The 16,909-nt window shown below is 39.6% G+C and overlaps 1 protein-coding gene across 4 annotated transcripts in view; it reads left to right on the top strand.

Annotated features, from left to right (window-relative positions):
- MAP3K7 (mitogen-activated protein kinase kinase kinase 7) overlaps positions 1-5,592 on the top strand; it is a 68,938-nt gene extending 63,346 nt beyond the window's left edge. For all 4 annotated transcript variants that reach the window (XM_073675715.1, XM_073675713.1, XM_073675714.1 and 1 more), the window contains 4 exons: positions 1,132-1,243; positions 3,892-3,953; positions 4,821-4,936; positions 5,138-5,592. In XM_073675715.1, the coding sequence (XP_073531816.1) occupies positions 1,132-1,243; positions 3,892-3,953; positions 4,821-4,936; positions 5,138-5,318 (471 nt within the window). In that variant the 3' untranslated portion in view covers positions 5,319-5,592. The remainder of the gene's footprint in view (positions 1-1,131; positions 1,244-3,891; positions 3,954-4,820; positions 4,937-5,137) is intronic.
- The last annotated feature ends 11,317 nt before the right edge of the window (positions 5,593-16,909 follow it).

Genomic DNA, 16,909 nt, shown 5'->3' with positions numbered 1-16,909 from the left:
AAAGTCTTTTTATGATGCTTGATTTTGTCAACTTGTGAAAATCATTGTATATCCTGTAAAACAAAAATGATTGTGGGTAGTTAGGATGGCTTAACCAAGAGCTAATATTTTACTTTTATCACATGGCAACATTATGTCCTGTTCTGTCTTTTCACTTTCCTAGACCTTATAGGAAAACTAAGCCACTAAGTGGTGTCTAAAATATTAATCAGGGCATTATAATAATTACGGTAGTAAAGTGTAGGATTGCTGCTTCCAATAGGTGGCGCTATAGAGTTCAAGTCCTCTTTTTCTCTGAAGAGGCAATTTGGGTAGTAAAATGTGCATTCGTCGTTATATGGGTCCTGTGTATAACATTTAGAACCCTCTTTATAATCCCTATATGTTCCCTATTAAATCATATGGATGCCATGAAGGGGAGTTTCCCTATCAGAACCTCCTTCTAAGAGACAAAATGGAGAGATGATCTGCAAACCATGTAATCATCTGCAGCCACTGCATTAATGTCTGACCTTAAGAGTCCCCCAGTAAATTTGGCTGTTTCCTAAGGGTGTAACAGGGTAGATATCAATGGTCGTTCTTCATATTAAAAAGGTTGCCTACGGTGAGATAAGATTTCACTTGTAAAATGATTCTACTTTGTTCTTTTCATAGTTTATTCTAACCAAAAAAAAACAGTCTCCTTAATAAAACATATTCTATGTATCGCTCGGCCTAAGTATTACATGATAAAATTCTGTCGCCTGCGGCCACCCCTGGGGGAGCTCACTGCTTGCAGATTTATACATCTCCTATAATAATTGTTTATGCGGCCTTACTGAATTTTATCACTAAATCCTTGGGAAGGGAAGCAGGGGATTTTTGACTCCCATTCAGTACAGGGTAGCAGGGCGTTCTTCGGTGGTCGGACCCCTGCCATTAGTAAGCTGTACCCTATCCAATGGTTAGGGGGAACAACCCTTAAAACAGAACATTTTGGACCTGAAAAGAAAATATTGTTTAATGGTGAACATCACTTTACACCAAAATTATTTTGATAATGCTTTCTAATAAACAGTTTGATAACCTGTTTGTAAGCGCTAATTCTTCACCAAATAGTGTTTGACTTTGTATCTTTCCTAAACTGTTCAGGAAAGTAGAAGTAGCAGCAGATCCTCCAGCCCTAGTGTAAGGATGATTACTACCTCAGGACCAACCCCTGACAAGCCGGCACGTGGGATTCCATGGGTTCCTGATGATTCAGGTAGCATTAAGTTTTTACTAAATTTGCTCAAGAAAAATGAATGAACTAAAAACACCCATTGTAACGGTTTCTGCAGATATTCTAAGTTAGACGGGGTTGTCCAAGTTATGAGCAATACTGTAGAGATGGCACTTTACTGCTAAAACAATGAAATAATACTTAGTCGCCCTCCATTCCAGTACTACGCCCCATTATCTGTCAATAAACTATTTACACTGGCTGCAGACATCACAGCCCTTTTACCCCACGTAATGTCTGCAGCCAATCACTGCCCTCAGCAGTATATGGCCTGAGACCAGTGATTGGCTGCTGAGTAAGTATTTAAAGCGGGTTTCCCATGAACAATGTTCATTTTAATCAATAGATCTTGGAATAACGAGGTTCCACAATTGGATGTGTTAAATAAAATGTTCCTGTGCTGAGATAATCTTATAAATGTGCCCCTGCTATGTACTGTGTAATGGCTGTGTCTCACCACATAAAATATGTCTTTGGCAGGGGAGGAAGAAAAAGAGAATACAGACAGGACAACATGGGATCGCAGCTCATTCATTCTGAGAGTTAAAACAATTTTTAAAAACAGGCAGTGAAATGCTTTATCTCACAAAAAGAGTCATCTGCGATCCCATACTGTCCTGTCTGTATATTCTTTTGCTTCCTTTCCTTGCCCAAGAGCTGTGATATGATCAGACCATGACCCATCACGGTAAGACACAGGCATAAATGTGCCCCTGCTATGTACTGTGTAATAAGATTATCTCAGCACGGGAACATTTTTTAACACATCAAATTGTGAAACTTGTTATTATTCCAATATCTATTTATTAAAATGTACTTTGTGGGTTTCACTTGACTTGGACAATTCCTTTAAAGATCCAGTTTGAAGCCAAAATTATATTACAGAACTTGAGAAATTGAAATGAGTTTTACCCAAATTAGTTGATGCAAGAATGAATACTCCCCATATCAACTAATCTAGTATTTTGTATGACCGCTATGATTTTTAAGGACGGCACCAAGTCTTCTAGGCATGGAATGAACAAGACATACTGCAACAACAATGGAAAAAGATAGATGTTCCACTATGTCGTAAAATTGTTCATTCCATGCCTAGAAGACTTGGTGCTGTCCTTTAAAAATAATGGTGGTCAAACAAAATACTAGATGTAGTTATTTTTAATGTTGGGTGTAATCATTTTTACATCAACTAATTTGAGTAAAACTGAAGATTTTATTAGGTATATTATTACCTTACTTTCATGTGTTCAGTGAGATATTGATTAAAATTATTAATAATGGTTTGTAGGGGGATCAAATACTTATTTCTCACTGCAAATAAATGTATCTAATTTATACAATGTGATTTTCTTGATTGTTTTTTGGATATTCTATCTCTCAATGTTAAAATTAACCTACCCTTAAAATTATAGACTGAGGGATCAAATAATCATTTCCCCTATGTATAGGGGAAATAAGTATCATTAGTAGTGTTGAGCGAGTATGTTCTATTAACCCTTTCCCCGAGTATGCTCGGGCTGAGCTCCAAGTATTTACATCTGCTCGGTAATATGGTTGAATCGCTCCCGTGTGCATGATTTGCGACTGTTAGACAGCTTTATTACATGTGAGGAATGTCTATTTCTTACACATTCCTCCCATGTAATAAAGCTGTCAAACAGTTACAAATCATGCACACGGGAGCGATTCAACCATATCACCGAGCAGCTGTAAATACTCGGAGCTCGGCCCGAGCATACTCGGGGAAAGGGTTAACAGAACATACTCTCTCAACGCTAATCATTAGTGAACTAGTACACCTGCTGCCATGTAGTTCAACCAAGCCCCCACCACTGATTTGCAGCTTTCTGTTTATGCACAGTGTACACAGAAAGCTGCCAATCAGTGATGTGGGCTCGGTTATACGTGGCTCAGCATTCAGAGAACTGCTAGATCTGTAGCAGACAAAACTGATTTTATCAAAACTGCAGCAACAGTCCAGTAAGCGATACATCACTGGAATCTAGATCTCTGCCCTTACATTATACTGCTCTCAGATGTGGTACCAAAATCCTAGTGAAAGATTAATTGTAATATGTATATTCTAAATCTGGCTGGAAAGCAATAGTTACTGTGGCTGCCTCTTCTGTGGATTATTGTAAAATCACATGCTCCATTCTTAAATGCTATATTCTCATTTATATATTGGGCTCAATTCATTAAGATCGTCATTGTGCACACAAGTCTTAATGAACCCGACTGGTGGAGTACGATGCATCTAATTCATTAAGAGGTGCATGCCACCAGAAGTGTACTCAAGCCAGGGGTACATTCCTGGAGAAATTGACATCTTTAAAGTGGCATAAATTTTCATTTAAATTGATTGATGGGCTTAGCCACATCTGGTCTCCCATTTTGGCAAAGCTGACAGAGACTGGTATGAAAATGCCAAACGTCGCAAAAGTTTTGCAACAAATGGGGCTCAGTTACACCAGAAAACTGGCTGTAAACGCCTTCAGGAATCAGAGCCAATGAGTCTATAGACACCTATGGCAGCTCACCTTTAGCTCATTGTTGCTATGATGTTTATATTGAAGTGTATTTTCTTCATTGTATAGATATAAGCCATATTATCCATATTTATATTTCAGATACCAATGGTTCAGATAACTCAATACCAATGGCATATCTTACGCTGGATCACCAGTTACAGGTTAGTATAAGGATTCTCAAGTTATATTTATCATTCAACACTATTAATGATCCTCTTTATATTAACCTTTAACACATTGCTAAAATTGAACTGTACTTTCAACAAACTTTGCATCTATCAATAGTACAAGCAAATATAAGGCACATTGTAATATATATTATTAGAGAAAGCTGCTTCTTTCCCAACTTATCAGACACCCTCTCATCTGCCGCCTGCACTTAAATAAAAAAAACAACTCGTATACATCATGCTCAGACAAGATGGCCTGTCGGTTCAGGGTGGTGTCATGTTGCACAACCTATTACGCTCTATGGGGAGAGGGGAAATGAGGAGCAGGGAGAGGAAACAGGCTGAGGGAGACAGAAAGATTGTGTAAATCTAGATGTTGGCAACAGAGCGCACAGTAGGGTGCATTGAAAGATTGTGCTGAGTTTTCTAACAAGTCTTTTACCTCACCCCAGAGCTGGATACACATCTCAGGGTTGCTTCATATTTCTCTCCATTATGCTGTTGCTTGTCTGTGTACGCTAATAAAGCAATGAAGTGCAGGGTTGCATCATAGTCGTTCGTTTCCTCCCATCCGCTCAGAGTGGATTGCAAATTAAAGATGCTGGCTGTGGAATGGAAAACTGGTTAGAAAAGCATTATACAAGTCATGTAATGGCCAGAAATAGTATTGATCCTCGTGATTCTGAAAAGTTACTTGAAAGCACAGTTACCTTTTTTAACTACTGTATTTCTCTGATGTAAAACCATGGTAGATGATTCTGTACATATAATCTGACATTTATGTTCTCATATTACATGTGAAGTGCCCATATTAATAGTGAAAACCCTATTCTATTTTTGTTTCTATGTTACGTTTAGCCTCTAGCACCATGTCCAAACTCCAAAGAATCTATGGCTGTGTTTGAACAGCACTGCAAAATGGCACAGGAATATATGAAGGTGCAAACAGAGATTGCATTATTACTGCAACGAAAGTAAGTACTCGTGTCCGGTTTGGGGATGAGAAGGGTTTCCAATAAGTCTATGGTTATGATATTCTGTAAAATAAGGATTTACCCACAATTATTAATAAATGTGAAGCCATTTACTGACATAGTGTTGGGGTTCTTGGTCGTGCAAACATTTCGTTTTGTTTTTCTATACAAAATTTAATTTATTTTACCATTTCGTTGCAGGCAAGAACTAATAGCAGAACTCGACCAGGATGAAAAAGACCAACAAAATACATCTCGTCTGGTACAGGAGCACAAAAAGCTTTTAGATGAAAACAAAAGCCTTTCAACATATTATCAGCAATGTAAGAAACAGCTGGATGTCATACGAAGCCAGCAACAGAAACGGCAAGGAACGTCATGATTTGGATCCGTTACCAGATGACCTCTCGCTACTTTGCAATGAAAGACAATTTGCAAACTTTCCTTTGTTACTTTGAGCATGAAAATGGATCTATTCATTGGATCAGCTCGTGAAGCTGCTGGATAAAATACAGCCTTTAAGGGATTGATGTGAACTATTGGTGTATGCATGTTTCATGCCTGTGGAAGGTCCTAATACTTTATATATGAATAGTTTGATTAATCTTCTGTTATATGTAATGCTGACCTTTGCTTCTTAAAGAATGTCAAAGATCCTGCTTTCAAAAGAATTTATTTTTTGGTAACAAAATGCATTTTAGTCCGCTCGCTAATACAACTTCCGGTTCCACCAGTTGTCCTTTTTCATGATGTTTCACATATTCTATTCTCATTGTATTCCTTTAGTTCAGTAATTTATGTTTTACTATCAGTGTGCAGAGAAAAGAAATGTGGGGGTGGTGAACAATGAAATAAAAGGTTTGTTTACAAAAAAAACAAAAAAAAAAAGTAAATTGTCGAAGAATGACTTTTGGGTTCCCGCTTCAATTTGAGCTAAAAGTACATTAAAGAAACATCATTCAGTTAAAGGGAACCTGTCACTAGGTTTTTCCAATATAAACCAAGGACACCAGCTTTAATGGTTGTTTTACTGCCGTATAGCAACCTTCTTGGCCCTCAGTACGGCAGAGCGAAGTATTCCTGCACAGGAGCAAGATTGGGGACACAGTGTGAATGATATGATATTTTGGGATATGTAGAGGGGACTTATAGAGGTTGCTAGACTTCTGTAAATGAGGCGTTAAATCTTGTGGCCTTAGTTTATATTGGGAAAATCTGGTGACCAGTTCACTGTAAGATAATTTTCCCCTTTTATTGGGTCACAGGAGATCTTTTTTTTTTTTTTTTTTTTAATTAAAGGGGTTTTTCAGTGAAAACATGTTATCACCTACCAACTATCATGATTGGTGTGGGTCTGTCCTCTGGGACCTGCACCAATTGATAGAACAGGAAATTTTTATCCGCATTAGAATGGAGCAACAGTGTGCAAGATCCACCACTACTACACTCATTCCCCCATGGGGCTGCTGAGCGTTAGACTCGGCTTCTTCCGGCAATCCCATCGAGAATGAATGGAGCAGAAGTAGGGCGTTCAACCTGCCGCTCCATTTTCTATTAGGGATAAAAATTGCCAGCACTGCTTGGTTGATTGGTCAGTCGGTATCCTACCAGTGGGGGCCTGTACCGATGGGTAAGTTATCACCTATCCACAGTATAGGTGGTAAAGGGGTTGTCCAGTGAAAACAAGTTAAAGGTGCTGTCCACTACTAGGACAACCCCTTCTTAATCTAAATGTTTGGCGCCGATAAAATAAAAAAAGCTTATACTCACCTCCCATGCCAGTGTCGTTCCAGCGGTGTCAGCACTCGATTTCCTGGGGCTCTCGTGCGGTTGTTATGACATGTAAGCCTGGTGCCCAATCAGCGCTGGCATCACTGTCTCAGTCTTCAGAAAAATCGAACATCAAGAGGAAATGAGAGAGCAGCCACATCCCTGACTTCCTCTTGATGTTCGATTTGTCCAAAGGCAGGGACAGTGACTCCAGCTCTGATTGGCCCCAGGAATGTGAGTGTTGACATACTTGGAACAGCGCTGGCACGGGATGGGGAAGAGGCGAGTATAAGCTGTTTTTTATTTATCGGGGCCAAGCATGGCATATGAGAAGGGGTTGTCCAAGTAGTGGTCAACTTCTTTAAGGCCACGGCCCACTATCAGTATTTGGTCAGTATTCAGTCAGTATTTTTTCTCAGGAGTGGGAGCCAAAACCAGCAGTGGGTGATAAATGCAGAATTGGTGACTTGTTTCTATTATACCTTTTTCTTTGATTGTTCCTCACCTGGTTTTGGCTCCCACTCCTGAGAAAGAATACTGACAGGCCACGGCCCCACTAAGTATTAAAATTCAAGGTCAACATCCCTTTCTGGAACAAAGGCCTGTGTGAGCTGATTACTCATCTAGTAATAAATGCCATTATTCACAGACATTTGGGCGGTAATCATGAAAAACATTTTTGTACATCTTAATTAACTAACATATTAGTGTTTAAATGGGTTATACACAAATAACATTTATATTAATAGATTGCGGCCCGCATAATAAATCATGTGGGTAGGGGGTCTCTACTCTGAGTCAGATCACCGTTCCCACATGGCCTACTCAAATTCATACATGATATTCAGGAGGACAGCTGAGTAGAATGGCATAGAAAACTTTATTACAAATCATTAAAAAGACAGTACGTCACTATAGTAACATTAGCACATAATTAAGACAAGCAGACATTAGGTCCCACATATTGCATATAGTTTGGTCACAATAGGGGTTCACCCCAACAATCAGAAGCACCTGTTGGTGTTAAAATCGGGAGACGGCTATATCAAAACATAATCAATCATAACTCACAAATGGGTAAGATAGTCCCAAAAATCATTTTATGCTGAACTCACCAGAGTATAGAGGGACCTCAGACTAGTACAGTCATGGCCAAAAGTTTTGGGAATGACACCAAAATTATATTTTCACATGATCTGCTGGCCTCTGGTTTTTATTAGTGTTTGTCTGATGTTTATATCGCATACAGAAATATAATTGCAATCATATTATGAGTACCAATAGGTTATATTGACAGTTAGAATGAGTTAATGCAGCAAGTCAATATTTGCAGTGTTGCCCCTTCTTCTTCAAGACCTCTGTAATTCTCCCTGGCATGCTCTCAATCAACTTTTGGACCAAATCCTGACTGATAGCAGTTCATTCTTGCATAATCAATGCTTGCATTTTGCCAGAATTTGTTGGTTTTTGTTTGTCCACCCGTCTCTTGATGATTGACCACAAGTTCTCAATGGGATTAAGATCTGGGGAGTTTCCAGGCCATGGACCCAAAATCTCTGTTTTGTTCCATGAGCCATTTAGTTATCACCTTTGCTTTATGGCAAGGTGCTCCATCATGCTGGAAAATGCATTGTTGGGCGCAAAACTGCTCTTGGATGGTTGGGAGAAGTTGCTCTTGGAGGACATTCTGGTACCATTCTTTATTCATGGCTGTGTTTTTAGGCAAGACTGTGAGTGAGCCGATTCCCTTGGCTGAGAAGCAACCCCACACATGAATGGTTTCAGGATGCTTTACAGTTGGCATGAGACAAGACTGGTGGTAGCGCTCACCTCTTCTTCTCCAAATAAGCTGTTTTCCAGATGTCCCAAACAATCGAAAAGGGGATTCATCAGAGAAAATGACTTTGCCCCAGTCCTCAGCAGTCCACTACCTGTACCTTTTGCAGAATATCAGTCGGTCCCTGATGTTTTTTCTGGAGAGAAGTGGCTTCTTTGCTGCCCTCTTTGAAACCAGCCCTTGCTCAAAGAGTCTCCGCCTCACAGTGCGTGCAGAAGCACTCACACCAGCCTGCTGCCATTCCTGAGCAAGCTCGGCACTGCTGGTAGTCCGATCCCGCAGCTGAAACAGTTTTAAGATACGGTCCTGCCGCTTGCTGGTCTTTCTTGGGCGCCCTGGAGCCTTTTTGACAACAATGGAAGCTCTCTCCTTGAAGTTCTTGATGATGCGATAGATTGTTGACTGAGGTGCAGTCTTTGTAGCTGCGATACTCTTCCCTGTTAGGCCATTTTTGTGCAGTGCAATGATGGCTGCACGTGTTTCTTTAGAGATAACCATGGTTAACTGAAGAGAAACAATGATACCAAGAACCAGCCTCCTTTTAAAGTGTCCAGTGATGTCATTCTTACTTAATCATGACTGATTGATCGCCAGCCCTGTCCTCATCAACACCCACACCTGTGTTAATGGATCAATCACTAAAACGATGTTAGCTGCTCCTTTTAAGGCAGGACTGCAATGATGTTGAAATGTGTTTTGGGGGTTAAAGTTCATTTTCTGGGCAAATATTGACTTTGCAAGTACAGTAATTGCTGTTAAGCTGATCACTCTGACATTCAGGAGTATATGCAAATTGCTATTACAAAAAATGAAGCAGTAAACTTTGGAAAAATTACTATTTGTCTCATTCTCAATACTTTTGGCCATGACTGTAGAAAGCAATGCAGGGACAGGACACAGGGTGGAAAAAGAGCCATTTATATTCCCTATAGACATGATCAGAATGTGTCTTACTGCCAAAACCCCAACCAAATTACGAGAATTTTGGGTCCCGAGTCTACCCCCTTTGGAATGGAAGTGCTCATACATGATCATCGCTCTCTTCACACAAGGAAACGTGGCACCACTTTGCATAATTCGTGGGAGATCCAGCAGTCGGGCCCTCATTGATCATGCATTTATCGCTTATCCTTTGGAAAGAGTGGTAGTTGTAATGTATTTGGAGGATCATTTGCTTAAAGTATGGAAAACAAATTAAATGCAGATTTTTCTGTTTCCTTCACTTAGGTAGTTATGACAATTGTGTCTTTTCACTAGTGTGATTGACATTGTTACTTGTCAAAGTGACAAATTCTTTTCATGTGTGAATAAAATGGAATAGGAATATTTTTCTAAGATTTAAAGGGGTGCGATCTGGTGCGCTCCCTCCTGCATTAGTCCTGGACTTTCTTTACACGTCATGACTGCATCAGCCAATAAGCGGGATAAAGTTAAAAGAAAGCGGTAAACAGAACAGTGAAGACACGGAGTCTTTCGTGGACGTAATACTACTCGGACAACACGGTGCGGGTAAAACAGCGTGGCAATAGTTTATTGAACCACCAACAGACAATAAATTTATAGAACAGTCCCAGCAAATACACGAGATGGTGCAAAATTATACAGTCTCACCCTTCCACTGGCCCGCCTGGGATAGAATAGCTGCGACTTTTGGACTTCCAGGGCCAACTACCTCATCCAGTGGCCCCTGCTTTTGGCGGGCCCCCACAGAGAAAAGGTAGCGGCAAGCTTAGGAAGCTGACAGTCCATCGAGGAACAAGGCCAGGAGACTCTAGGGTCCCACCCAGGTCTCTCCAAACGTCTCCATACCAAAACTAGAAGGCAAAGAAAGTATTTGAAGAGAAAAATGTTATTTCTAACAACAAAATGAGAGCAACAACTGGTAGATCACCATAAAAATCAGACCTTCAAGTCTCCATAAATAGGCAATAGTAGAAAATGAAGCCTCCAATGCTCCAGATGTGAAAAAAAACCATACAGCGGTCAAGAAGCAATTGCTTAAGCGGGAAATAACTAAAATGTAAAATATTGAACAAATTTGTATTGGCACTAGAAATATGGACATCTTAAATACTTAGGAAGGTTAGAGTCTAAATTTTAGGATATTTTAAAGGACCATGCCCCAATCATCCATGAAATGAAAACCATTGTCAGATAATGTGAATAAGGTCTCTACAAAGACAAGGGGTGGGATATATTAGATAACAAGTAAAAGTTCAGTTCTTAAAGGGAACCAACCGATCACTAGGTTTTCCTAATATAAACTAAAGCCACTACTATTAACTGCTCTATTACTTCAGTCCATTGACCTTTAGCTAAGCCAGGAACTTACCTTGCATATGCCAAAAAATACCTTTTATATTTCTGGCATGCGGTCTTGGTCCAATGGGCATCCTTTTTTTTTCTTTTCTTTTCTCTGTGCCTCTTTAATCTCTGGAGCTGTCATCCTCACTCCTGGCTTGGTTGATATGGATTACACTACCTACTTCAGTCCCAGATGTCTGTGAATCTTGCACCTTCATAGTTAAATTGCAAGCGCTACTAAGGGCAGAGCAAAGCCCCGTAATGCGCCAGCGCCTATTGACTGGAAGTGAAGTCGACGTACGCTCATTACAAGACTTTGCGCTGCCCTTTAGTAAAAGGTACGTTGTATGATATGCAGGGAGAGATGGGTCTTAGATACAGGGCGATGGACTGCAGTGATGGAACAGTTAAAGGTGGAGGCTTTTTCTTACTTTGGGAAAACCTGGTGACAGGTTCCCTTTAACCCCTTCACGACGGGGCCAATTTCCGTTTTTGCATTTTCATTTTTTTCCTCCCCTTCTTCCCAGAGCCATAACTCTTATTTTTCTGTCCACGTAGAAGTACGAGGTCTTGTTTTTTGCAGCACTAGTTGCTCTTTTGAATGACTCCATTCATTTTACCACATACTGTACTGGAAAATGGGGAAAAAAAATCTAAGTGGGGAGAAATTGTGAAAAAAAAAATGCAGTTCTGACTGTTTTGGGAATTTTTACGGTGTACAATTTGTGCTAAAAATGACTTTGTAATATGATTCTGATCATCAGTACAATTCTGACGATGCAAAACATCTCTGGTCTTTTTTTTATTATTTTAGTGGTGGGGAAAAAAAATCAGATGTTTGAAAAAAAATTTAGGGGGGTTGTGAAACCATTTTCCAAGACCCGTAATGTTTTCGTTTGATGGAGCTGTGCGATGGCTTAATTTTTTTCGGGACGAGACAACGTTTTTATTGATACCATTTTGGGATAATATGACATTTTGATTGCTTGTCATAAGTTTTTTGTTTTTTTTTGTGGAATTGCAGCGACCAAAAAAAAAAAACTGTTTTGGCGTTCGCTGTATATAGCAGAAATCGCGGTCTCCTTTGAAACCTGGCCACACGCTGGGTTTCAGAGGCGCTCCGTAATGACAAACACAGGTCTTCAATAGACCCCTGGTTGTTATAGCAACCCATCGGCCACCCGCGATCACATCATGGGCGCATGACATGACGATCCCCCATGCCGGCACGTGTTCAGTGCCGTTGTCACCCATGCTGTGCTCCCTTTAGCAATCAATGGCGCCCTGACGCTCTAAGAAATAATGTTTTGTATGGTACTACATTACAGCAGCAACACCTGAACATTTATTTAATTCTGCTACGATATGATCTATTTTGTTTGCCCTTTACTTTCTGGCTGTGGCTGCCTCCATCTTGGTGATACACTGCTCTCCATTAGAGATGAGCAAACTCTGTGTCCGGTGCTGAACGCCAAACACGGACGGAAGTCTGTTTTAGTGTTGAGAGAGCGGTTGGGTCCCCATTGACTTTAATGGGGTTCGAGTTCGAGTATAGTTCTGGTACCAGAACCAAACTTTGGACTAAAGTTCGGTTGGACTCAAACATCCACGGGTCCACTCATCCTTACCCTCCAACTATCCAAGATTTTTTTGTTATTGGAGCACGGTATAGCTGGATCTTACTTTTTTTTTTATATATATATATTGTCGACCTAAGGCCAGGGGAGGACATGTTTTTAGAGTGGAGTCTCTTCTGAAAAGTTCACCTCTTCATTAGCAAATGGCATCACATAATTTGATCAGAATGTGCTTGAAGAAACTCAAATTTACAAGATAGTCTATATAGCATTAACCTCTTCACGACCTTTGACATACATGTACGTCAAAAATTGTGTTCCGCCTGCGGCTGCTAACATGTTAAATGCCGCTGTCATTCCCTGACCGTGCCATTTAGCACAGGCCAGCAGGGAACGTGTCATTCCGCGTGCATGTGACATGATCCTGGGGTGCCGATGGGTTGCTATTACAGTCGGAGATCTGGTGAAGACCTCTGTGCTGTCATGACGATCCTCCTGGGATAGGGGACTGCTAAATAAGGTAAATAAAAAAAAACTTAGTTGGTATCGCTGCTTTCAGAAAAGTCTGATCTATTAAAATATCAAATAAACAACGTAATGAAAAAAGAAAATCGTAATACCAGAATTTGTTTTTTGGCCTCCGCAATATTGCAATAAAATGCAATAAGAGGCTATCTGCCACATAGGCAGATAACGGACCTAATTTTTCATAATACCTCATTACAGAACTTATGAATTGTATAGGTCCTACGTTTGTGAAACCAACCTCCATCAGCCTTTTCTTTATATTTCACTCTGATTCTAAAATTAATTAGCGCATATTGTTAGACGTCCATATAAAGTGAACTCCCTACTCATAAGTCATAACAACTACAGAAGGATTAGAAATTACTGTAATAAAGTACTTAGCATCAAATCATTTAGTTGTTATGATGACATTTAGTTCTCATTTGACATTACAAAAATTATATTAGTTTTATAGATGCATTTTTTTCTTAATCCTTTTTCCGGAACACCGTTTTTTGACTAAAAAGGTCATGTTGCTTTTAATATAATTACATCATGGTTTCCTATGCCATGTAAATTAGTCTGTCCTGCATGGTTCACAAGGTTCATGCTCATTAGGAACAGTCACCAATTTTTCTGTCTATTTAATATAAATGTCCAGATGTTTCAGCGATGATTCTTGCGATGCATTAAATAGCATAATACAAGTAACACACAGTTTTTATTTTCTTATTTTGCTTTAAATCAATCTTATGACTTTAAAAGGTATATTTCACCTATTTATTAAATGATTAAAACCACATACTGAAACATGATTATTATTTATTTTTATTTTAATCTCTTTTATTATCCGACTGATTCATTGACTTTTATGGGGGAATGTTCTGGGCATGCTCTATTACCTGTGCAGAGGTCCAAGGAGGTGGAGATGGTAATCTGTCCCTATTACCTTTTTTTTAAAGGTGGATTTTGTGTTATATCCTGGAGCTTTATTATAAAGGTGCTACCCTTTATTATAATCCTCCCTGCCCTGAGTATAAGAATAATAGCAATTGAGAAGAAACTTCTACAAAACAAGATGTATTGGCACAAGATAATGCTGTAGAAAACTGCATTCTTCTAAGATTTTGCTTGTAATGACAAAAATTAAAAAAAAAAATTAAATTTATTGTACACATGTTCTATTAATTTTTTGCTGATTCCCTTCAAAACAGGTAGATGATGTTTCATACTTTACATACACTGATCAGTCATAAAACGAAGGTACCAATTCATCAAAAGTCGCCGATCATGATGAGAGGGTGGGGTGGATGGTGGTTGATTCATTAAGAAGTGCATGCCTCTTATTGAATCAATTGAGGTGCGAAGTGATGTGCACCTCACCACAAACCTTACTCTAGTCAGTGACTGGAGTAAGATTTGGGGCATAAGAAACACCACCACTCATCATGAATTTGACTAGTGGGGGTTCCCATGCCCCTTAACACTCCCATCCTGCTCCAGCTCCACTTACTTTGTCAGAGCTGGGCAAAAATTGCGTAAAACCGACCAAAAAGACCTTACACCACTGTTACATCACTACTAAGAGAAGCATAATAAACAATTTTAGTGGCATTGAAAAAGTAAAGCCGAATTGGGGGGGATTATATTAAAAATGTGTCCCGTATGGGAATTAAATGGATTTTGTACATGAACAGTTTAATTCCCTATTACTTGAACAGTGAGATTTTGCATTTGAATAAGTTTATTGAAAAATCTGCATAAGGACAACAAATTTACATGAGAACCAAAAAATTTGCAGGAGGACAAAAAGAAATTGCATAATTATAATTTTTAAAATTCTTTATATTTCCTCTACATAATTTTCATATTTTCTCTACATTAGTATAAGACCAATAGGGTCCCACTAATTACATATTGTGTCAGCAGAAAAAGTAATGGGAGGATGGTAAGCTGGTTCTCAGTAATATAGTTGGTGGCACAATAAAACCCAGACTAGTGACTATAACTACACTATAGGCTTCTATTTAAAAAGCTATTCTCTGGATGACCCTCATCCCTGATAAAGGAAGACAAATCTTCGGATACGTGTTGGAAGTGTGTCCAGGTGTGACGAACCAGAAAGCGACAGTCAGTCCTGTATTTTCACTTCTGGAACAACACTGCCAGCCTGAACGCCTCCGTTTACAGGACAAAGATACAGCACAACCACTAATTACTGTAGCTTTTATTTACTCTGGTAGTCGCTGGATGTAAAAAGTTTGAACAAAACTGCAAATTGTCACTCTATTCAGTTTGCAGCATCTGCAACCACGTCATGCAGAACATCTTCATTTTTTTAAATAGAAGCTGTTCTGAAGTACCCAGCAGAGGCTGCTACACATTGAACGTTGCTCCATTCAAAAATTTCAGATCTAGTGGTCGTTGGATCAAATAACAGCTGATCAGTGGGGATACTGGGTGTCAGACCCCAACTAATCTGATATTGAAGACCTATCCCACACATAGATCATCAATATTATGTGGCCATTCAACACTATTTATGGTTATTTTAAAACAAAGACTAAAGTTAAAAAAAATCCACCAGCACCTCAATATGAAAGAAATATGTATTCTTTAAATGTATCCTTGCATAGAAGATTACAAGATTACACCCATCCATGGGATTGTTTTCTCATGGATGGGTGTCTTGGTCTGCATCTGTCTTGCTCTGTCCTTATTCACATTGACATCGTTTGACACATGGTAACGTTTTAATACTAGAGACAGGCTAGGACTATCCCAATGGGTACACCTTGACGTGGTGGAATGGCTTATGCTTTTTTGATAAAAATGGTGTTAACTTAGTACACTATGTTATTTACATGTACTGTTACCATTTACTGATTGCTGTACGGTATATGCTCCTTTTTTGTTTGTTTTTCTTGGGTTTTGACTATAAAATGGCCACATTGTGAATGGGCTCTTACACTTGGCATGTATACCAGCTTATAGTCCAGCTCAGTTTGTTTGGTTTTGCCCATGGTTTGAGCAGCATCAATCAGCTGACAGGTTCCCTTTAACAAAACTATAATGTTCATAAATTTATTAGTAAAGTATCATTCAACCTTAGATTTTCTCTGATATTATATCCTGAAGTTTTAAAAATGAAGAAGCATCCGAATTACTTTTCATGTAAGGATGAAAGACCTACAAAAAAATCTTTTAATGTGACAGTGAGTGCAAAGAACCGGTTATTCCCTGTATCTCTTTATAAATCTAAAAGCTGGACAATAAAGATGTGAAACATGAAACGTAAGGACAGCTTTGAACTTTAGTGTTAGTGAAGCCTCTTGAAAATACACTGGACGACAAAGAACAGAAACAAGTATATCCTTGACCAAATAAAGCCTAATCTTTCACATGAATCACAAATATTATGACTGAATCCATTATAAACATTTTATAAAAATACTGAAGAAGAAACACTGAAGAAGAAAGCAAAGATATAGTTTCCCAGCACTGGCGAACAGGGGCAGCTCAAAAGACCTAAAGCCTGCATGCATATTATATTTAAGTCCATGAAACCTGCAAATTTTGACGAGATCAACAAAAGCTGTCCATATACATTAGACCAGGGGTCTCAAGCACGTGGCCCGCGGGCCGCATGCGGCCCCTCCAGCTGCTTCTTGCGGCCCGCAGGCAAAGACCCCATAACGATCGCGGCTCTCTCCAGCCGCCGACATCAGCGCTGTACTCCAGTGTATTGCCGCGCAGAGACCGGCTCTCTGCACAGCAATACCAGTGTCAGCCACCGGCCTATCAGAGGCCAGCAGCTGACCTTTGCGTCCCAGCGCAGCGGCGTATGACGTCACTGCCATGCGCAGATGTCAGTTGCTGGCCTCTGATAGGCCGGCGGCTGACACTGGTATTGCTGTGCAGAGAACCGGTCTCTGCGTGGCAATACACTGGACTACAGCGCTGATGTTGGCTGCTGCT

This window comes from Phyllobates terribilis, unplaced genomic scaffold, assembly GCF_046119375.1.
Source record: "Phyllobates terribilis strain yellow unplaced genomic scaffold, ASM4611937v1 Scaffold_3__8_contigs__length_932513732, whole genome shotgun sequence".
Classification (NCBI taxonomy): domain Eukaryota; kingdom Metazoa; phylum Chordata; class Amphibia; order Anura; family Dendrobatidae; genus Phyllobates; species Phyllobates terribilis.
This window is presented reverse-complemented; position numbering and strand designations above follow the sequence as displayed.